Source organism: Schistocerca piceifrons, chromosome X (genome assembly GCF_021461385.2).
Source record: "Schistocerca piceifrons isolate TAMUIC-IGC-003096 chromosome X, iqSchPice1.1, whole genome shotgun sequence".
Taxonomy (NCBI): Eukaryota; Metazoa; Arthropoda; class Insecta; order Orthoptera; family Acrididae; genus Schistocerca; species Schistocerca piceifrons.
Genome location: NC_060149.1, coordinates 749,990,794 through 750,015,266, shown reverse-complemented (window position 1 = coordinate 750,015,266; position 24,473 = coordinate 749,990,794). Strand labels below are relative to the sequence as shown.

Genomic DNA, 24,473 nt, shown 5'->3' with positions numbered 1-24,473 from the left:
GCCAGTTGAGGAGCGGTAACCAATTTGTCAGCATTGGTCTTACACCTGGGGTTGGTCAGCGGTGCGATATTATGTGACAGCAGAATCACTCTCGTGGTTATCCCATGCATCCTGACTGCAAATTTATACGTGAGTCTGGTGATTCGACCTGTTGTGCTGCCATTCATGAACAGCATTCCTGGGGCTGATTTCCAGCAGGATAACGCTCACCCACATACTGATGATGTAATCCAACATGCTCTACAGAGTGTGGACACGCTGCCTTAGCTTTCTCGACCATCAGATCTGTCTCCAATCGAGCACATATGGGACATTATCGGACAACAACTCCATTGTCATCCACAATACCAACATTAACCGCCCCTGTTTGACCAACTAAGTTAAGTGCAACAGGCAAGGAACTGGCTCTGAGCACTATGGGACTCAACTTCTGAGGTCATCAGTCCCCTAGAACTTAGAACTACTTAAACCTAACTAACCTAAGGACATCACATACATCCATGCCCGAGGCAGGATTCGAACCTGCGACCGTTATTAACGTAGCAGCATTTCACACATGGAATGGCTTACCTCGCGCTTACCTGTGATATTGCAACGTTAATAATTAAATATGCTACCTAGACAATTTTATTCCCGACATTGTTACATGGCAGTTTTTGCCAAACTGACACTGAACCAAACTGACATTCATTTATTTTAGGTAGGGCACCCCGTAATGTCATAATATGAATAGTTCACTTGAATATGCACGTAAATATGCGTTATTAGAATGATTGATAATCCATTTAGTTTCTGTTCTGCCTTTTTGGACTCTGGAGTCTTTTCTTTGTTCCAACAAGTTAGGCGAGCTGCCATGGGACATTTCCACACAGGGGCTCAACACAGGGTCATAAATGGGTTTCTTTTTGAAAGCCCTGAGCGAAGGGGCGGTCACCTTGGCTGGGGGCTGCAGTAGACCGGAACCGTCCAGAGTGCTTAACAATAGGGGGCAGCCTGGCACAACTAGGAGGCTATAAAACTTCAGGGCTACGAGGAGCTTTAAGAATGATTTTTAGACAGCTTCGGCATGGAAAGTCAAGACACGCACTGAAAGCAAGTAACGACCACGTAGTGCGAGAGGAGGTAGCTGGGTCTTCTTAATCAAACTTGTGAAACGAACTCTGATTGGTTCACGAAAATTATTTTGGTAGCCGGAGGAAGGGCTACCTGTGTGTACGTTCCTTCCCTCTTATTGACCAGGACAGAAAATCACGCTCTCGGCGGGACAGAACTCCGAACTTCAGCCCCCACTTTTAGAGACAATTAACATCATTGACCAATCAAGGGATTTTTGTAACATATTTCTGAATTTTTCATTTGTTGGTGCTCGCAATCCTCACCGTAATTGGCCACAGAGTTACCAATGCTGAGACAGCCAGAGCAATTTCTGCAATAGTGAGCAGAAAACGCGTCATCTTAGTTCAAAAAAATGGTTCAAATGGCTCTGAGCACTATGGGACTTAACATCTGAGATCATCAGTCCCCTAGAACTTAGAACTATTTTAACCTAACTAACCTAAGGACATGACACACATCCATGCCCGAGGCAGGATTCGAACCTGCGACCGTAGCAGTCGTGCGGTTCCGGACTGAAGCGCCTAGAACCGCTCGGTCACCGCGGCCGGCGTCATCTTAGTTGCCCACCGAGAACTCAGCAGTCATCTTCACCTCCCTCTTGTAGAGTTTAGGCTGTCGCAAGACGGGTGCAGATGCCGGAGCCCGGACTCAAGTGTCCAGAGCCACTACTTTAGGCAATCGCTACGGCATAACTGAGCATGGTGAGAACGTGCAGCAATTGCACTCGTCGTGACGAGGGGACCGCGAACTTCCTTATTTCGAGATTGGTTTGGCTTAACTGAATACACACAGGCAGCTCAATTGCCTTATCCTGCACTTGCATATAACTTTCTGGGGCCGTTATCTCTGGTGTGGTCTTCTGTTCCATCTATTAGTTGCATTCGCAATCACTGGCGTTTATGTGGGGACTTTTAATCTACATCTACATCTACGTGATTACTCTGCTATTCACAATAAAACGCCTGTCAGAGGGTTCAATGAACCACCTTCAAGCTGTCTCTTTACCATTCCACTCTCGAACGGCACGCGGGAAAAACGAGCACTTAAATTTTTCTGTGCGAGCCCTAATTTCTCTTATTTTATCGTGATGATCATTTCTCCCTATGCAGGTGTTTACGCAATCGGAAGAGAAAACTGGTGATTAAAATTTCATGAGAAGATCCTATCACAACGAAAAATACCTTTGTTTTAATGATTGCCACTGCAATTCACGTATCACGTCTGTGACACTATCTCCTCTATTTCGCGATAATACAAAACGAGCTGCCCTTCTTTGTACTTTTTCGATGTCATCCGTCAGTCCCACCTGATGCGGATCCCACACCGCACAGCTCTAGAATAGGGCGGACAAGCGTGGTGTAAGCAGTCTCTTTAGAAGACCTGTTGCACCTTCTAAGTGTTCTGCCAATGATTCGCAGTCTTTGGTTTGCTCTACCCACAATATTATCTATGCGATCGTTCCAATTTAGGTTATTTGTAATTGTAATCCCCAAGTATTTAGTTGAATTTACAGCCTTCAGATTTGTGTGACTTATCGCGTAATCGAAATGTAGCTGATTTCTTTTAGTACTCATGTGAATAACTTCACACTTTTCCCTATTCAGGGTCAATTGCCACTTTTTGCACCATACAGATATCTTATCTAAATCATTTTGCAAGTAGTTTTGATCATTTGATGACTTTACAAGACGATAAATGACAGCACCATGTGCAAACAATCTAAGACGGCTACTCAGATTGTCTCCTATGTCGTTAATATAGATCAGGAACAATAGAGGGCCTATAACACTTCCTTGGGGAACATCGGATATTACTTCTGCTTTACTCGATGACTTTCCGTCTATTACTACGAACTGTGACCTTCCTGACAGGAAATCATGAATCCAGTGGCACAACTGAGGCGATACTCCGTAGGCACGCAGTTTGGTTAGAAGGCGATTGTGAGGAACGGTTTCGAAAGCCTTCTGGAAAACTAAAAATATGGAATCAATCTGACATCCCGTGTCGATAGCACTTACTACTTCATGAGTATAAAGAACTAGTTGTGTTTGACAAGAACGATATTTTCTAAAACCGTGCTGACTATGTGTCAATAAATCGTTTTCTTCGAGGTACTTCATAATGTTCGAATACAGTATATGTTCCAAAACCCTACTGCAAATCGACGTTAGTGATAGAGGCCTGTAATTCAGCGGATTACTCCTACTTCCCTTTTTGGGTATTGGTGTGACTTAAGCAATTTTCCAGTCTTTAGGTACGGATCTTTCTGTGAACGAGTGGTTGTATATAATTACTAAACATGGAGCTATTTTATCAGCATACTTTGAGAGGGATCTGACTGGTATAGCATCTGGACCGGAGGCCTTGCCTTTATGAAGTGATTTATTTGCAATCGTATTTCCTCACACTCATGCCAAGGTCTTGACGTATTCTTTTTTTTTTTTTTAATGCCACTGGATCATTGTGCTTTCTGTGACGACTGGGAATCCAATTCATGTTTATTAACTAACAATTTATTTAACTTAAGTGTGATCTTTAGTTACAGTCTGTACTTAGATGAAACTGTTCTTTAATATATCTGTGTGAGCTATAGGCTCATGTCATCGTGTTTGTTAGGGCAATCCCTATTGTTACTCCAGACTGCAGTAGTTTCCATTATGCAACGTTTCATTAATTAATCCCAAATAACTTCGTGGGAGGGGCGATTGTTTACTGGCTGGTAAATAGTTATGGGTCTTACTAGCATCATAGGAGTATGCTGAGCAACCAGCCGTAGTCTCCGACTCTGTGCAGGCCGGTCCATTTCAGGAATGTTATTGTCCACAAATCATTGTCTCACAAATGCTTCTTTATGACAGCGCACTTTGTCACGCTGATTCACTCACCGTCTCCAAACTGTTACTCTGCTATACACCGTGCACAATGCTGTAAAATGTGTCCATATCCTTCCGCATTTAGCATTTTCTAAAGTGCAATAATGGGACCACACACAAATACGAAAAACACCCATAACATACATAACACCTTCTCCTCCGTACTTCACTTTTGGCGCCATACATGATGGCAGATAACGCTCTGCAGGCACCCACCAAACCCAAACCCTTCTATTGAACTGCCACAGGAAATAGAGCGATTCATCACTCCGTATCATCCGTTTCCAGTCATCCACTGTCCAGTAAGGTCGGTCTTTGCACCACCTCACGTGCCACCTAGAACTGATTACAAGAATTTGTGACTTATGAGGAGCTGCTCGACCATTGTACCCATTATTTTTAACTCCCCATGCACAGTCATTGTGCTTGCTGGACTGCTGGTAGCACTTTGAAAATCACGAGTGATTCCATCCCCTAACTTCATGAGATTCTTTCTACAACTACACTACTGGCCATTAAAATTGCTACACCAAGAAGAAATGCAGATGATAAACGGGTATTCATTGGACAAATATATTATACTAGAACCGACATGCGATTACATTTTCACGCAATTTGGGTGCACAGATCCTGAGAAATCAGTACCCAGAACAACCACCTCTGGCCGTAATAACGACGTTGATACGCCTGGGCATTGAGTCAGAGCTTGGATGGCGTGTACAGGTACAGCTGCCCATGCAGCCTCAACACGATACCACAGTTCATCAAGAGTAGTGACTGGCGTATTGTGACGAGCCAGTTGCTCGTCCACCATTGACCAGACGTTTTCAGTTGGTGAGAGATCTGGAGAATGTGCTGGCCAGGGCAGCAGTCGAACATTTTCTGTATCAAAAAAGGCCCGTACAGGACCTGCAACATGCGGTCGTGCATTATCCTGCTGAAATGTAGGGTTTCGCAGGGATCTAATGAAGGGTAGAACCACGGGTCGTAACACATATGAAATGTAACGTCCACAGTTCAAAGTGCCGTCAATGCGAACAAGAGGTGACCGAGACGTGTAACCAATGGCTCCCCTTATCATCACGCCGGATGATACGCCAGTATGGCGATGGCGAATACACGCTTCCAATGTGCGTTTACCGCGATGTCACCAAACACGGATGCGACCATCATGATGCTGTAAACAGAACCTGGATTCATCCGAAAAAATGTCGATTTGCCACTTGTGCATCCGGGTTCGTCGTCGAGTACACCATCGCAGGCGCTCCTGTCTGTGATGCAGCAACCAGTGTAACCGCAACCATGGTCTCCGAGCTGATAGTCCATACTGCTGCAAACGTCGTCGAACTGTTCGTGCAGATGGTTGTTGTCTTGCAAACGTCCCCATCTGTTGACTCAGAGATCGAGACGTGGCTGCACGATCCGTTACAACCATGCGGATAAGATGCCTATCATCTCGACTGCTAGTGATACGAGGCCGTTGGGATCCAGCACGGCGTTCCGTATTCTCCGCCTGAACCCACCGATTCCATATTCTGCTAACAGTCATTGGGTCTCGACCAACTCGAGCAGCAATGTCGAGATACGATAAACCGAAGTGCGATGGGCTACAATCCGACCTTTATCAAAGTCGGAAACGTGGTGGTACGCATTTCTCCTCCTTACACGAGGCATCACAACAACGTTTCACCAGGCAACGCCGGTCAACTGCTGTTTGTGTATGAGAAATCGGTTGGAAACTTTCCTCATGTCAGCACGTTGCAGGTATCGCCACCGGCGGCAACCTTGTGTGAATGCTCTGAAAAGCTAATCATTTGCATATCACAGCGTCTTCTTCCTGTCGGTTAAATTTCGCGTCTTCGTGGTGTAGCAATTTTAATGGCTAGTAGTGTACAATAACGACAACTTTAAATAAAAGTAAAATAGCTGACACACACACACACACACACACACACACACACACAGAGAGAGAGAGAGAGAGAGAGAGAGAGAGAGAGAGAAACCGGAGGCTTGTGCACTTACTGTAGGCGCCGGTGGGCATCATGGAGGTATGGTCGGAGGCGGGCGGCGTGTAGCTGTTGCAGTAGTAGTTTGGGTTCTCCAGCTTTATTGCACTCACTGGAGGCTGCATGCCATTCGGGCCCTGCATGATAGAAGCTGAAACACACAGACAAACATCCCATCAGCACTAAGTTTAGAACTGCGTTTCCGCTCTGCAACGCAGTGCATTGTGTTTTGTTATGACGTGTGATTATTTCGTGTAACAGCAATGAAGGACTAAAAGAAACTCTAGCGTATGGTGTTCGACGTGACGGACTATATTTTTAAAATCTCCAAGATTTATACTTTAGGTAAGCAGAAGAATGTTAGTAAAGGAGGCTAACTGTTCCAATATTTAACATAGGATGTCACATCTAAAGTTGACATTTACCATATTTCACAACTGGTTTCAAATATCTGGACAAGATGTTAGACAAGTGATATTACGTTAAGAATCGAGTATTTTCCTACCTAATTTGACTTCATCACTATTTATTTATCGACATGCAGTTATGTAAATATCTTTGTAAACAGAACAAAATAGGATTTTTAAAACAGCTCGAGATCTCCAGGTAAAAATCTTTTTCAGTGCGGCTATGAGACAGTAGCCGCGTGGTCAAAGGCGTGTTACCACGGTTCGCGCGGCTCCCTCCGTCGGAGGTTCGACTCCTCAGTCGGGCATGTGTGTGTGTGTGTGTGTGTGTGTGTGTGTGTGTGTGTGTGTGTGTGTGTGTGTGTGTGCTGTCCGTAGCGTAGATTAGTTTAAGTTAGAGTAAGTAGTATGTAAGGCTAGGGACCGGTGACCTAAGCAGTTTGATCCCATAGAACTTACCACAAATTTCCAAATTTGAGACAGCAACTGTACGAGAATAGGGTAGGTATAAAAGCCAACTGGTTGCAACATTATTTTTTATCAGTTTTTTGCAACCGGTTGGCTGTTTTATGCATATATCAAACTCGAGACCTATTGAAAAGATAAGTATGGTCACAAGGCATGTTAACGTTTGGAAGAAAACGTTTCACTAAAGGACACGGGAAGGCCAAGTCTGCAAGTTCAGTATAGTTATCGCCCTGTTAGACCATATTTACGTGGCGAAGGAGGTGAAACAGTTCGAAAGCCGTAGTCTTCTTCTCCTTTAGTACACTTTCCACGTTTCTTTATTAGTTACCAGTGTAATATTGAAATACGGTCTGCTGTAGAAACCAGTTTAGGGTATTGTCTAACGTTTATGAGGAATTTCCTTCAGAATTATCGTCCAGTACTCATTAATAAATATTTTACTTCTCTTTCGCGAAATTAAAACTGTATGGTTCCACTAACTTGTAAACAACAAAGAGAAAGGCGAAGCAGTTAGTCTAGCCCCTCTTATGGTCTATAAGTCTTCTAGCAGTTTCGAAACTACGATAGTCTTCTCATACTGAATACGATTACTGCAACATGAATGGTCATACGCTGTTGTTACGCAATTACTCCGCATACTACGGTTTATTGACGTATTCTCTGGCATATCGTGAGTTTCAACTATTAGACATTTTGAGTCTATGCTGCGCGTCTTTTAAGCAAGTGAAGCACAAACCTTTTCAAAAAGTTTTAGTATGTTACATGGTTCTTCATTCTTGGCTTCTGGAACTCTCTTTTTACTCAGAGGCCAATGGGGAGAAGGAGGGGAGAGCGACTCTATGAAGCGAATCTCAACAACAATATTTTCGCCAAATGGGATGCTTTTCGTCTTGATTTCATAAAGTAAAGATGCCACTGCAGATTGGTTACAAATGCAGTTTTCTATATATCACTTTTTGTCGACATTAGAATTTGAAATCCCATTGATGGAGACAATATGAGGATCGGGTTCTATCAAATTTCGAGAATTAATCATTGAAAAGAATTTTATCACGATATGTGTGTGATATAATGTAGAATGGCCAATCTCGGAAATAGCACCATAGTCATCCTGAACATGAAACTCGTGATTTAATGTAACACTACTTTGCCTATGGAACATTTGACACATACAGACGCAAATGTTTTGTAATTGAAACATCGTATGGAATGTAGTGAAATATCTTATTCAAATATGTCGCCGTTATTTATACATACAGACTGGCGTGCTACTTCTCTAAAGCTAGAAACAAACTTCGTTTTGCAATGTTTTTACATATTTAAATATTTACAGGTAATTAAATTAAATTAAAAAAGTTTGCTGTATTTTGTGGTCAACCCTCATTTTTCTGAAACTTGAGCTCTAACATTTTTAGAAGTATGTATTTCTTAAAAACTGTTTAATGCATTGATCCAGGGTTTGCGGTGGTGTTCGAAACTCTTTGTAATTATTCCAAATTTAAAAGCAAAAGTAGCTATTTTCGAAGATTGAACGATGCGCTTTGGTATGATGTATGAATGGTTTGGAAATTAAGAGAACCTTAAGTGTTTTCAATCATACATTTTGATAAAGTGACAAATAAAAGTTACCAATTCCAATACTATTACGGGAAGTTTACGTATCTATCGAGATGAAACTTTACGTTGCGGTAACCTATTTAGAAAATTTCCGGGCTGTTTTTGGAAAGATGTTTGCTGCAGATATTAATAGGCATGTTTATCACATTTTACGAGATATCTAACGTCGTTTGAAATGCGTGATCACCAGTCTACATTAAAAGTGATTTTTCTCGAAAATGGTAAGTTAGGTATTTTTAGGAGACAAACACGTTTCAAGGAAATATTAAAGCCAAAATAAATGGTTAATCTCATATTGCCTAGAATTTAAGGTAAATTGAATAGAGCTCTTAAAATCAGACCTTTTTGTCTGAAAAATTTTTTAGTATCTGCTAACGATTCGATCGTATAATCAAAACAGTCTTTCTCGTACATATACATTGAGAAACGAATAAGGAAAGAAACACATATTTTGTATGATAATGCGTGTGACTGAATACTTCTTTTTAATGTTGTAATGAGAAAAACATTTTCTTATAGTACAATTTTGAAAAAAAAAGTTTTTATTTCAAGAATAAGAAATCGAAGACACGACACCTCAACAGTGTTATAGAATAGAAGACTGAAATGATACACCGAATTCGGAAATCATTTTAACATTTTTGTCAACTGAAACAGGAAAATGCACTAATTTTTTTACAATTTATAAATAAGAAGATAATTTATTTTAAGAATCACTAACTCTTTACATTTTAAGAAGCAAAACAATGTTAATTTAAAGTAGAAGTAAAGTTATAAGCCTATGCGTTATCTTATATGACCTGAATTATTTTCCTTAAACGTATTTTTAAGTGTTATGCAAGCTGGTATAATGAATAAATCCGCATTTGGCATGCACTTTTTTCAATTTACATCTGGACTTCACATCTGGGATAGTTGTGCCCGTACATACTATGGTTGTGGAAAATATTGTTAGGGAGGCCATCGCAACTTGCTTTTTCCCTCATTGAGGAGCGGATTATAACATGCTGTAAGCATAACAATTGTTAAATAATGAAGCAAAGTGTTTACTTCAAAATAAAATAAAAGCCTATGCAAGAGAATGCATTCATTTAATATCTTTCAATTAACATGTGATTATAATTGGATTTCATTGACGTTCAGCACTTAGTATCCATTAACGTGCTATGTGACAGCCGTAATCATTCACGATAATCTTGTCTTGATGGAGCAGATTACTTGTCGTACTACGGAACAGATTATTCGCAAAAATCAGAGCCTCATTGAAACTGTTACTAGCAAGCTTGCAGTCCTGTGTAGGTCAACGAGAGCGCTTCTCGCGGGGAATGCTCCTAGGAAATCGCTTTAGCGCGTTTGTGTGGGTATCGACCTGCGGAGTGTCAGTTTCTTCTTTGCACTTTGGGTGAGCTGAGCTCCGTGCGTGCGGACAGTAAATGCCCTGTGCGGAAAAGGATAATGAATGTCGCTCCGCTTACTTGCCATTAAACTGAAGGGCCGTGACGGGAAGCCAACAGGAAACGTCCCCCTACTCCGCCCCCCCCCCCCCTCACCACACCTTTCCCAGAGAGAGCAGCAAGCTTTCCTCGTTTATGAAAATTAACGCTCGTCCGCTTCACTCCGAGCCATTAAAGGATTTTAGTTCAAGAATAACACGGACTTCAGATATGAACAGAGTTTTGCGAGCAGGTCTGGTTTTGTCGCTACTGATTTCCTGCATTCTTTGTTAACAGAGTCTGCTGTTCATTGAATAACGAAAAACAGTTCGCAACAGTGACGCCGATTCTGCTTCCGGTTTGCTCTCAGATTCCTTGTAACGATAGCCGGATGATGTATGGGTGTCGGTAATTTTTATGTGTTTCTGCGAATTCGCTAACGCATAAATTACGTGGCGAATAGCCTGCGGCCAACTATAATGTCTTATCAATGAAATTCGCTAACAGCCGTGCAATTGAAATGTTATTTCATTTTATTTTGACTACTAATTTCGTCATTCCAGTACGCCATCTTCAGGCCCCATATACATCTCCCAAAAACAAACGATGTCATAGAGTGCCATATATTCCTGTATGTCGTGAATTCAAAACCCTATTCCAAGTGCTTCATTCGAAGACCTGATTGCAACCGAAAGTCCGTGATGTATCAACAGTAACCATAAGCCAACGTTGAAAGTAATTGGAGGTTGGACATCCTTTTGTTACTATTACAGTGTCCTTATGTTTCCGGAATGAGATTTTCACTCTGCAGCGGAGTGTGCGCTGATATGAAACTTCCTGGCAGATTAAAACTGTGTGCCGGACCGAGACTCGAATTCGGGACCTTTGCCTTTCGCGGGCGAGTGTTCTACCAGCTGAGCTACCCAAGCACGACTCACGCTCCGTCCTCACAGTTTTACTTCTGCCAGTACCTCGCCTCCTACCTTCCAAACTTTACAGAAGCTCTCCTGCGAACCTTGCAGAACTAGGACTCCTGAAAGAAAGGATATTGCGGAGACATGGCTTAGCCACAGCCTGGGGGATGTTTCCAGAACGAGATTTTCACTCTGCAGCGGAGTGTGCGCTGATATGAAACTTCCTGGCAGATTAAAACTGTGTGCAGGACCGAGACTCGAACTCGGTGTTGAAAAACGGTCTCCTTTTAGATGTAATTGGTTTTCGCTTTTCTTTAAATAACATGAATTGTTTTTGCTGGGCGCTAGAAAAAATAGTGTTATAGGCAACCTACTCTCTAAAGATTAATATTTGTCAAGATTTGGCTTCAAATGGCCGTCCAATCATTGAAGTTTAGGAATTTGTGGTTTCCTGGTGAATGACGAAATGGTTTCTTTGAAAGGACTATTCCTAGTTTTGTGCAATCAGAGCTTGTTTCCCGTCTCTAATGACCTCTAATGACCACAGAGAAAAACTCCATTCTTACACTCTGTCATTCCAAAGACGATCTATGGCGTTCAGTTCGAGTTTATAGAACCACGTTTGTCGCCTATCGACTCACTGTACTGTCCCTGGCCTTGGTAAGTGAAGTGTAAAGGCAGACCTTTGCAACAGCCGACAAGACGTCTGATGACTGATTCGTGTACTATACTTAAAACTGCTGCGAATCCTGCCAGTTAAATTCTCATATCTCCCAGAGCGATAGTGATGTTTCTACAGTTAAAAGCGTTATTACATATAGTTTCTCAGAAGGCTCTATGAAGGAACGTTCTAAATTGTGAGTCTCTACAATCATCTACATCTACATCCATACTCCGCAAGCCACCTGACGGTGTGTGTCGGAGGGTACCTTGAGTACATCTATCGGTTCTCCCTTCTATTCCAGTCTCGTATTGTTCGCGGAAAGAAGGATTGTCGGTGTGCCTCTGTGTGGGCTCTAATCTCTCCTGTTTGGACTCACACGCATTTTTCGTCATTAATTTATTCTGGTACTAACCATGTCTTGGATTACACGGGGTACCCGGAAAAAAAGGTTCCAATATTTACAGAGTACGCAGTATCCAAAAGTTCCTATAAACAATGGTCGTAAACTTCATATCTTTGGAGTTATGTTCTACTACCACTACTGTCAGTGATCACAATGTCTCTACGCTACTCTTCACAAACTGTGCTCGATGTGACCGCCATGCATTGCAATGCAGCTCTCCGCCCTACGTCTCATTGAATCACGCAGTCGTTGGAACACCCTCGGTTGTTGCCGGATTGTGTTGCAGGCATTGAACACATGTTCTCGTAGTGTATCCGCATCACTTATGGGGACTGCAAACAGCAAGGTCCTTACATGTTCCAAAAGCCAGAAAACCACGAGGTGAAGGTTAGGAGAAAAGGCAGGCCAAGTAATTGGCCCTCGCCGACCAATCCATCGCTCCTGAAAGACTTACGTTACGTGTCGCCTCACCCGAAGTTGAAAATCAGCCAGTACCCCGTGACGCAAGTACCACACTTGAAATTGTTTCACGTAATGGCATATTCTCCAGCAATACAGGCAACTGATTTCAAAGGAAGTGACGAGACCTGCCACCATTCAACGTTTTGTGTAGAAGGTAGGGACTTAGCAATCTGTCCCTATGGACACTTACCCAAAAGTTTATACAACACGTGTGTCGTCGCTCTTCAAGAGCATGCGGGTTGGCATCGGCCCATACGAGCGTGTCATGGTAATTTACGATACCGTCTCTCGTGAACACCACGTTACCAGTAAACCACACCTTCGCCGTGAACTGCAGTTCACGAGCACACGTTTGGAGAAACGATTGGTAGAATTGCAATCTGGTGGGCCGATCGTGCGGCAGCAGAGCTTGAACTCGCTGCACATGCAGGTAGAGCAACTGTTCATGGAGGACTTAGCAACACGTTCCGCCGCCGCTATCAGACTGTCGTGCCATGGTTGTCCTCCACATGTTCTACACCTGTTGCTGCATAGCAGGTGTGCGAGTTGTTCGAGGTCTGCAGCGATCCCGTGTTCGTGGTGCAAAAGATCCCGTTTAGAAAATTCACTGTAACTGGGTACTAAACACTTTGTCGATGGCGTAAGGCGTCGTAGATACTTGGCAACACACAGGTTACATGCCAGTAGGCTGCTTCTATCCACTTGCCCGTAGCAGAAAGCCGTATCTGCCATCTCTGGTGTCGAATGGTAGGTCTCCATCGGGAGCTGTACATCCAGTGATAGATAGGGAAACAAATACAGTAATGAACTGTTATGTCACAACAAACAATACGCCATACCAACACTACGGGTACACCAGATGGAAATAACATACCTGACAGATACACTACGTACTGTATCACGCAGTGGCAACTGTTCGTGTTCTTGTGTTGAGTGCGTGCTGGATATCAATGCAAACAAGTTATGCTGCATAAACGTATAGCACGTACGCTATTCCCTTATTGTTCCCATACCAAAGTCCTCGGTGTGTTAGATATGCCCCTCGTACAGAAGCAGATCATAATTCTGAAAAATATGAGGTTTACATCCAATGTTTACGGAAAACATTTTTCTTCCCTTGATGTATACTACGTCCTCTGTAAATAATGGAACCTTTTTTCCGGATACCCTGTATACTCGCAGCCGTTAACGTCACGCGTAAAGCGTTCTTTTTGGATCTCGCAAAGCGTAAGTAAAATAAGAAAAAAGTCTGGGAAATGTAAGTGGTGCCAGAAATTTGAAATTTCTCTGTTTGTTAGATGTCACCTCACAAACAATTAAGAAAAAAACTGTTGTCTTCTTTCTTATGTTTGCACACAATTCCTCCACAGACGAACGATTTCTATCAGCGCCTATCGTAGATCTTGCATTAAGAGTTATGTTCTGACTCTCACTTTTACGTAAGCACTGCTATGGAAATCTGAGAGAAAATGGAAATTGATCCATTATACTTACTGCTTGTGAAGCCTAGTCACTCATTTGTCAAATAGTTTCTGGTTTAAAGAGCCATATTGCTTATGACAGTGAAATGGTTTTTCAAAACGGTTTTTCAGAATTTATCTGTGGATTATTCAGATGATGTGTGATACTCCATTTGAATAATATGATTGCAGCAGCCAGTATAGTTTTAGGTAACTGTAAGCTTTCACTAATTATAAAATGCTAAATATTGGCACCTTTTTGCAATGGGTGGTAAAAACGGAAATAATTCAAACTGTGGTAAGATGGTTGTTGCCTAAACATCGAAGGCTGTCATGCGTGATGAAAATTCTCCAAAAAACTGAAACGTCTGGAGAGTACCGTTTGTAATTTTTCATTCCTTTTCATATATCTGTCTCACTTCTGTTACAGACTTTCTTTTAACGGAAGGTACTCCGTCTGAACTGCTGCGTGAAACTCGGACTGAGGAAAATAAAGTCATCTTGTGAAAAAATACTGAATGGTGGGTTGACTATAGGATTCAAAATAATCATTAATTTTAAACGTTATTAGACGAGAATATTTTAATATAATGCACGTTTCAATATAATGGCTCAAAGATTGCACCATTTGTTCTCCGAATACGGGAATAAATTTCGAGTTCGTCATTTGGTGATACATTGTAATTATAGTGCTTAGATGACACTGGACTAAATAACTAGTACATAAACACGTTTTAATTGTTCAATGATTTGATTCTTTTGCAGATTTATATGTCTTTAAGCAGTTGTAAGTTTGTACAATCAACATCCATCTCTAGGTAATCATATGGCAACTTCGTTTTTACGATCTTCATGCATGATTTTCTTAAAGATAAAATATTTCCGAGTACTCCGCTGGAATATTGATTCTCGTGTGTATTTACCATTTGCTTACGAAGCAGTAGTAACAGAACTATGTTAAGCTTCTCCAGTTAACATTTTTTTGCAGTTACTCTAAATGACACCGGATGGTTATCATAACAACGGCCGATTTCCATTACACGCTTGTCTCTGTTGACTTTGTTGTCTTCGGGACGTTGAACCTAAATTTTGTTTGAAACTTCCTGGCAGATTAAAACTGTGTGCCGGACCGAGACTCGAACTCGGGACCTTTGCCTTTCGCGGGCAAGTGCTCTACCAACTGAGCTACCCAAGCACGAATCACACCGCCTCCGCACAGCTTTACTTCTGCTAGTACCTCGTCTCCTACCTTCCAAACTTTACAGAAGCTCTCCTGCGAACCTTGCAGAACTAGCACTCCTGAAAGAAAGGATATTGCGGAGACATGACTTAGCCACAGCCTGGGGGATGTTTCCAGAATGAGATTTTCACTCTGCAGCGGAGTGTGCACTGATATGAAACTTCCTGGCAGATTAAAACTGGAGAGAAGGTACTGGCAGAAGTAAAGCTGTGAGGACGGGCCGTGAGTCGTGCTTGGGTAGCTCAGTTGGTAGAACACTTGCCCGCGAAAGGCAAAGGTCCAGAGTTCGGGTCTCGGTCCGGCACACAGTTTTAATCTGCCAAGAAGTTTCACATCAGCGCACACTCCGCTGCAGAGTGAAAATCTCATTCTAAATTTTGTTTAATTCGTAGGTCCATTCCTAAGGAGTAGGTACACTTCAGCAGGGAGCCTGATCTAACGTGACAGCATTTTTCACAAACATAGGGTACTCTCAATGGTAAGGGCCAGCAAAAGTCATAGCGGTGACGGGAGACAATAAAAACTCTCGGTTACCAGCGTGAGATTCAACTAACTGAGCTATCACTCTCATACTCGAACGTGCTGTGAAAGATAAAGTGCAGTTAATGGTTGGCGATGGCTTTGGTAGTGGCAGCACATAACAGATGTGTTCTCTGTGGGCGTTGATTTCAGCATGAAACATGACAGTGGTTAAAGACGTTCCCTTTGCGTGTCTGTGTATACCTGCCCTTCATAAAACCAGTGTTAACAATATAATAATTATCTCTTGTTGTCTGTATTTCGCTTTTCGTAAGAGTATTGTTTCGTTGCATATGTATGACCCGCTGTACTCCAGGGCGTCTCCAGACACGCCCTCGATCTGGAGCCTCATTGACTGAAGCAGAAACGTCTTCAGTGACGAGTCCCACTTCCAATCAAGCCCTGATGACTGGCGGAGAAGTGTCTGGAGACGCCCGTGCAGGGGTTGTATACCAATGCGACCGTCGCCCGCCGTACGGCGCGCCCCTCATGGGAAGCCATCCTGGGCTTACATTTCAACAAGATAATGCCCGCCCTGATACGGCGAGAGTTTCTATTGCTTGTCTTTGTGCTTGGCAAACCTTACCTTGGCCAGTACCGTCCCAATTGAGAACACGAATATACACTGCGTGTATCTCAGAATCATTCAAAAAATGGCTCTGAGCACTATGGGACTTCATTTCTGAGGTCATCAGTCCCCTAGAACTTAGAACTACTTAAACCTCACTAACCTAAGGGCATCACACACATCCATGCCCGAGGCAGGATTCGAACCTGCGACCGTGGCGGTCGCGCGGTTCCAGACTGTAGCGCCTGGAACCGCTCGGCCACCTCGGCCGGCCCAGAATCATTCGTTGTCAAACCCAACATATGGCGAAAGCTGGGATTTGTTTAATGTTTATTAAAACGTACAATATAATCTCTACTAAACAATAAAAAAAAGGCAGCATTGTTGGTGACGGGAACAGGAGGGACTATTTAGTCTCCAAAATAGATAAAAACATCTGTCTCTTTGAGATCCTACGCGTATTCCTTTAATGGAGGCGACTGAGATTAGTGCCCATTTACGCCTACTTGTGCGTATTAATGTTCTATTTGTGTTGTTCATGATGGAGGGAGAGGGTGAACCGCTATGCCGGAATGTAGACAGCTGCCATAATCCTTCACGTCATTCGATAGAGTGAACGATGTGGCGTGATAGCTGATGAACTGGAGTGTTAATGAGGAACGAGGTTCCAGCTATGCCAAGGCAACTTAGTTCATGGTTATGTGGTTTCCGTAAGTCGGTTCAGGACAATTTAAGGATGATATCTTCAATAACCGTAGATTTCTTCCCCATCATTGTTTAATCCGAGCTAGTACTACATCTAAAAACATCTCGACGTTGACGAGACGCTAAACTCCTAACTTTCTTCTGCATTCCGTACAATTAAGCCATAGCAGTAAAATGCCACATTTGTGGTTTCAGAAAAATTAAGAATAATCCACTCCCAGACACTATTTTACATGAGCAGATGCCTGTCTTTCCTAGTAACGCGAAACTGTGTTTTTCATTTTCGGAATACTTGACGGATATATTACTCGAAAATAAATGTTCTGAAACATCGCATAGAATGACTTGTTAAAATGAAACGCCTGTTCTTATTTGAGTTTGTGGTCGAATACATGGCTGAGGTGACATGTCATTACTAGTTATCACGTTCTCATCACAGACTGATAGCTTATGATTCACAACGAACAAAAAAGTTACTTCAAGATCCGTTTGCGCGTTATTTCTGTATATTATTAGAGTAAGGTACAGTAAGATGATGTAAATTCAAGTACTACAATCATTTCTATTAAAACATGTTTAACAGAGAGCTTTTTTTTTGATAGATACGTATAAAGTATTTACTTTGAAGTTTCTGTTTAACAGAGACAAGTATTTCTGTTACTCACATGTGCTTAGTAAGTCTTCATTCAGATATCTACATTGTGCTCTTGTTTCTTAATGTTGTAATTAATTTACTGTTATCAAAGGTAATATTTGTTATTACATGGATGGATTTCCTTTTATTAGGTACTTACGGAATTTTCAGTTTCTCTTGCCTTACCGCTCACTTCACAGTTTTTCGTTATATTTTTTTCGATTGTTAATTTCGCAGAACACAAGTTGATTTTTTGTTTGTGATTTACTTTCGATAATGTTAATGTCAATGCAGCGCCTTGTTGTCTGCTGTGTCCCGTATGGGTTCAGTCGCCTGAATCGAAAAGGGTTTCTTCATTCGCACCGATTACGTACCTTCCATTGCGAATTGCGTGTTTTGCTCCTTGGATGTAATTGTGTCATATAGATATCTACATCTACATTTATACTCCGCAAGCTACCCAGCGGTGTGTGGCGGAGGGCACTTTACGTGCCTCTGTCATTACCTCCCTTTCCTGTTCCAGTCGCGTATGGTTCGCGGGAAGAACGACTGCCGGAAAGCCACACAGATAACTGTGTGTATAGCTGTTGTAGTGTTTGTGCTCTCGGTGACTGTTTGTGTGTATGTGTGTGGGTGTGTGTGTGTGTGAGCGAGAAACAAGACAGGCCGGTAGCCGTTCCTAGGGAATGGTCTCACGGATCACTATCAATAGTGTGATATGCCTCACTCCATGAGATACTAGGTTTTATGACATAATCACATCGTATGGTGATACGGAACCTTATGCCACAACCTTTCATCCCTTGCTGGTGATGGTTCCTTCTGCCGCATGAATCAAGCCGGCTACATCCGGGCCGAGTGCAACAAAACTAGTGTTTGTTAGTGATCTCGTCTCCAGATGTGTTTACTTGCTTTACCTGACAGAATATTTTAGCTATCGAAAATACAGTTTCGGCAGCGTAGCTATCAGCTCCACAATTGTGCAAAACTGTGTAATTTGCTAATTAACGTATACTTCTGTACAACTAAGCAGGAAAATACCAAGTATATTTCAAGCAAAGAAAAAAATTACATTATTTACTGAGGTTAAACCTCCTAAATATTATCGATTATGTTTAACGCACATGGTCGCAATGTTTTCCTGTAAGATACGCTTAACCGGAAGTTAATTTAAGATCACAATCAATAGGGAATTTTTCAATAAAGTCAGGTTCAGCGCGTGATTGCCTGCTTGGAACTATGTGGAACTATATGGAACTAACTGCGACAAAAATCTAGTGAAACAACGATTCTTTTATAGACCTTCTGGATTTAGGAAATTTTCCGATGCTTGTATGCATCATGCACTTTTATCTCTGTTCTTGGAAAAGAATGATTAATGGCCTACAAACACAAGAAACTTTGCAAAGAGATGTAGGCGTTTTATTTCAGAATGCCTGTTATTTACTTCCGTGAAATTTCCGTGTACTCTCAGCAACTTCATTAGAAATGTTTTCGTAGCATACGAAGTATATGGAGGCGGTGTCGTGAACTGAAAAGCAAATCTGATAATGTAGAAATTCTCCAACTGGAAAAGAGAAACTAACTGTGAAATTACATATGTTCGGGAATATGACACAAGAAATAATTTCCAGATAATCAACAGTTCGCAACAGCACAATGTCAAATTAGTGAACGGTGACGACTTAATATCACCCCTTATAATTTCGGATCTGTTAATGTAAACCAAATTTAATACATGGTCATGGATTGTTCAGTTACTCTTTTTAGAAAGAATATTTTAAGAAATAAAGACAAAACACTGTGAATGTTCTACTGCTATATATCTAGTTATATACAGTAATTCTTGAACCAGCCGATTCCTGATATATGTCAATTTCTCCTGTATTTTATACGGCGCATATCCATGCTGTCTTCTCTTCAGCTATGAAAAGTTATTTATACTCTATGCAGTATGCCAAAAATGAACATTTACTTTCTAATACCTATGGCTAACAGAGCTTGTTTCCGGCATGCCACCATTATCCAGAGCGATGCTCAGTTGTTTGGTGGTAATGGCTCTTTAGTACAACGTTGACAACAATAGTAAATAAATAAAATCAGAATATTCGCTGTTACGAATGAATTCATTCTGAAACCATCTTAGAACAAATCTGCACCTATCCTTTACAATGACCTGTCAGAAAACGCCTATAACTGTTGTTTGCACTGGTATGAGAAGAACACAGGTTACACAAAATAGAAAAGGATGGTTGTAAGAAATAGAATGAAACTGAAAATCTAAAAAGGACTAAAATTTAAAATTCTATACACTCTTACGACTTTCGCCAATATATAACTCTGTAAAATATATCAGACACTGGAAGCAACCAAATACGTCACTAGACATTCGTTTACTTCATAAATCGAAATGTTTTCGCACAGTAAGCCAGAAAACAGTACACAAGAGTAAGATATCTACGCGGTTAATACAAGTTGGTAAGCAAATAAGATTAATCTTCACAATCATGCAAGCTCACTACTGATTAGTGCGAGGGATGGGACACAGTTATAAAACGTTCTGACATTGTTAAAATGTCGTGTAAGCCATGCATCCAAAAGACAGACAGCGTGGAGTCTGAGAAAAAATCAAATTAAATTAAATTAAAAAACCGTAAATAAAAAGAATACGGCGATCCACACAAGACTGCTACCGAAAAACTCAAAGATTTACTACAGCTTCCAAATTCCCTCATAGCGAGGAAAGGTGCCGCGGTGTTTTTACGTAGGTATTAACATCGTTATTGATAACTAAACATGGCGGGTCACCGTTTCCTCTTGTTAAGTGAAAAGTCATGCTATGTGGAGAGATATCTGGTATAGGAAAACCTAGACGCAGTGGAGGCCGTTGCAGGTTTCGACGTAAAGATTCGAATATCTCCTGAAACATTTATTTGAATAATCACACATATTTAAGGATATACGAACATAAAGCGTGGATTAGAAGTTTCTACCAGTCTCAGTAAAGATGTGCGCTCAATAGTAAGAGGACCTTAAGACACTTCTCGTATCACAGAAAACTCCCATTATGCCATCGCAATGGTGAATCTTTCAAGACTTGAGATAACAGACTGAAGATAATTTCAGTGGTGAATAGACAGGGTCATGCAATTCGATAGTTCCTAGAAATTTTCCGTTTTCGGTTTTGAGTAGATGTAAAGACGATCGATGTAATGCTCTCATACAAAGGGTAACTCGATCAAAATGTTCTTGTGTGTCTTTTTGAGTTATTATTACCATAGGAAAACTGTTGGTTAATATGGATTTCTAATTCTATAAAGTAAGAAAGTGAATGTGTGAATAAACAGTGGTGACGATGTTCTATGCCCACAGAAAGAAACCTGTTAGGTAGTGTGACTATGGCCGCATCCGTTAAGAAGAGTAACATGTTAGTAAGAAGAATACTCTTCTGATATTATATTTCCCTTTCAGACGACTTGAAATGTTAGCATAGGAAAGATAATACAAAATCTAAATCGTCAACCAGAGCAAAGATGATTTTTACTGTCCTAGACATAGCTGCAATTCCTGTGTTTACGCAACTATTTACCCTGAGATGAGAGTGACAGCTGTGCGTTTGTGAGTGATTTAGATTTTTTTCGCTGCGTTTTCGTAGTGTAATATTTTGTGTTATGCTTCTGAGGCTGAGGTGTGTATGGGAAACTGACAGCGTGCCTCAACTACGGGAACGGAGCGAGGTGGCGCAGTGGTTAGCACACTGGACTCGCATTCGGGAGGACGACGGTTCAAACCCGCGTCCGGACATCCTGATTTAGGTTTTCCGTGATTTCCCTAAATCGCTTAAGGAAAATACTGGAATGGTTCCTTCGAAAGGGCACGACCGATTTCGTTCCCTATCCTTCCCTAATCCGAGCTTGTGCTCAGTCTCTAATGGCCTCGTTGTCGACTAGACCTCCTCAGCTACCGGGGTGTGGATTCGTTCAGTGTCTGGGTCCTCTCGCTTTCTCGCAAGCTGGGGCGCAACGCTTTAAGCTTACATATCGCCAAAGAAATGTCGTTAAAAATCTCATTAATAAATCCCAAAAATTTGTTAATAAATCCATCAAATCCATTAGCGGTAGTAACCACAGATTATACAGGTGAAGTTTCTCGTAGTACACATGATGTTGATAGTAATGTAACTGATTTAAGTGTCAGTTATGAAATTTCAACTGTATTCAGTCTCAGAGTAACGGAATGAATCTGCAATGACTGAAAATCGTTCGGTATTCAGTAGGGCAAGAAAGGAAGATTTATCACCGTGAACGGATGTAAAGTGCATCAGTGCTAGCCGGGGAGAATTTTTTTTTTAATGTCTCCACGTTTCGTACAATTCTAATATTTGAGAGACTGAGTAAACATCACTGCGTGGAGTTCTAAGTAGACTCTAACGCATTAAAGATGAAGTATTGTTTGTATTTAGAATTAGAAAAGAAACATTCTTTAAACTATAGACACTACAAAATTTCCTTTTTCTACAACTGCCGCTAAACCAGTTCAGTGTCGTGAAGTGACAATGGTGATCATGCACATTCTCCTAATTGTGCAACAATAAGAGAAGTTATGGTATTCGCACTGTATGGCTTACTATTCTCTTCGTGGGTACATACCTTTGGAAAGACTCCACAGTTCTTTGGATGAGAAGACTCCAGTGGCTAAAATCGTGTCGTTGCATACGACTCCGTTGTATGGGTTGTGAGTGTAGCCTGCAAAGCACAATAAAAATATGGACTTCGCAAAAATGAAAATTTCAAGCCTGACTAAAAATAAAAGCCTTCGCCCATGGTTTCTACTTATAAGCGAACAAAGTGCTTAAAATAATTGATCAGATTCTTTTCTACCACCGGAAGAAAACAGAAAGAAAAATTCAAAAATTATTGGCTTTGCAAAAGACAAGGAACCTTCCAAAATAACATGGTAACCAAAATAAAAATTACTGTGCTACGACAGGTCTGCCGTCGATAGCATAAAGAAACTTATGTTTCAGTTATCTTCTCATATGATGGATAAAACGACATATTTGATGCACCAGATACAGCCTTAATGTGATGTGATGACTAAGTAAGCAATTCTTTAGTTTAAAAGGGCTCAGTTCGATAAATTAGGAAAGTTATTTGATTCAAATTTTCTTATAAATTAGGATATTTCGGAATAAAATACAGAAACACTGTTCAAGAAGTTCAGTCGAATTTGAAATGGGAAAACCTTGCGGAGAGAGTTTTAATGGTATTTGGAATTGATACTTGGTCTTATTTAATCCTTGCGCCATACGGGACTTCGTACTTGCTGGGACCGCGTCTGCAAATACATAAGAGCTGACAACAGTTTTCTGCTTGGAAATAAGTCGTTCGACGCTGTAAACTAACCACCAACCATCAGCAATCGTTATACTTTCCAGTCGTGGCTGAGAGAAGTGAGGAATTCGTGTAAATGGCACCTTGTGTGAGAGGACTATGCATGATCCAGAAATTTCCACTTCTAATGAGAATGTGCAGACAAGTCATCATATGCTTCTATTGCAGGAACTGTTGCGAACAGGCCCGGCCGAGCTAGAGACAGCTTAAGATGATGAAAAAGAGAAACAACGAAGAGTATTATTCCAACGGATTGACACCATACCCTCCAAGCATCGTCAGGCGAAATACTATCTGGCGCCATGAAATACGTGTGTCAGTGGTAGCGAACATCAGGAAGTGATTCTACATCACGTAGTGAATAGCAAGAAGGAACTCATCCATCAGTACACCTGTGTTCAATGGCTATTTGTAGCCGTGTATCTACACCATAAGTTTCTGGCGATAAGCATCGGTTGTTCAGCTGAAGGATTATTAGCAAAATAGGGATTAATATAAAAAAACCACACAAATAAAGGTTACAACAACAAAAACTCCTTCCAAACTTGACTCGGTAGCCACTGTTGCTAACAGACGCTCGTGCGGTCAGGTATTGAATTGCAGGAGATAGGTACTAACCCAGACGATGAAAGAATTTTTTGATCAGAATATGGCTGAAAGGAGATGATATATAGTGGTGTACAGTTCTTGATCGCCAGATCTGCGCCGTCGTTTAGAGTCAGTTTCCAAGACTCTTCGCCTTTTCTTGAGGCTCTGTTCAACCCACTTCCCCTCTTCTCTCTCCGCATCAATAACAGCTCTAGACTCTACATGCAGTGATGTACACTAAATAATTACACGGGTCTATGCTCATACTTGACGAAGGAAAAAATTCCTGTCCAATTTTGAACCTAGCTTACTTATTGAGGTCTATCAGTGAATATTGTCATACGACTTGAATGTTTTATTATTTATAAATCTATAGTTAACTTAATCGCTTTTTAAGGTCTATACTAGGCAGATTTGTGTTACTCTAGTTGCTGTGTACGACCAGCGTCCTACTGCAAGAGACCGAGTGCGTTACTACGTTATGTTAGAAAGAGAAACCGAAGCAGAGATTATGCCTGAGTCATCAGTACCACTGCTCAACAGTTCTGTATTATGCGTAACTGTATCTGACTACGAAATTGCACTCGGTGATTGCAATAAGTGTCTATCAACTGAAGGTTGCACGGGATCTTGCAGTCACTGATACGGACATGGCAAAGCTACAAACTGTAAATGATATTCTCGTGTGGCCTGAAAAATACCCAAGGCGTTCTCAACTAACAAACTATATGTCATGCAGCGAACAAAACATGTATGAGTTTGATTTTGGATATTAACACCCAGCTGATGATGTTAGTACATACTTTGAAATGGCATATCAGTCAGCCAACTTACAAGAAATTCAGAACTGATTACTGGAGTGTAGTGACGTGTTTCTGTTGATGTTTCGGTCATTCGCCCTAAGGGGTTATCCATTCCTGCCGCTTGTTGCTTATAATCTCCATTTCAACATAACTGATTGATGTTGTTTTTGGGGAAGGAGACAAGACAGCGAGGTCATCGG

The 24,473-nt window shown here is 41.4% G+C and overlaps 1 protein-coding gene across 7 annotated transcripts in view; it reads right to left on the bottom strand.

Moving 5' to 3' along the window:
- Positions 1–24,473, bottom strand: part of LOC124722841 (nuclear factor 1 X-type) — a 585,762-nt gene that overhangs the window by 86,530 nt on the left and 474,759 nt on the right. For 5 of the 7 annotated variants that reach the window (XM_047247961.1, XM_047247963.1, XM_047247965.1 and 2 more), the window contains 2 exons: positions 22,139–22,234; positions 6,012–6,146 (listed from right to left, as the gene is read on the bottom strand). In XM_047247961.1, coding sequence (XP_047103917.1) covers positions 6,012–6,146; positions 22,139–22,234 — 231 coding nt within the window. The remainder of the gene's footprint in view (positions 1–6,011; positions 6,147–22,138; positions 22,235–24,473) is intronic. The other 2 variants (XM_047247964.1, XM_047247966.1) reach the window with 1 other exon arrangement.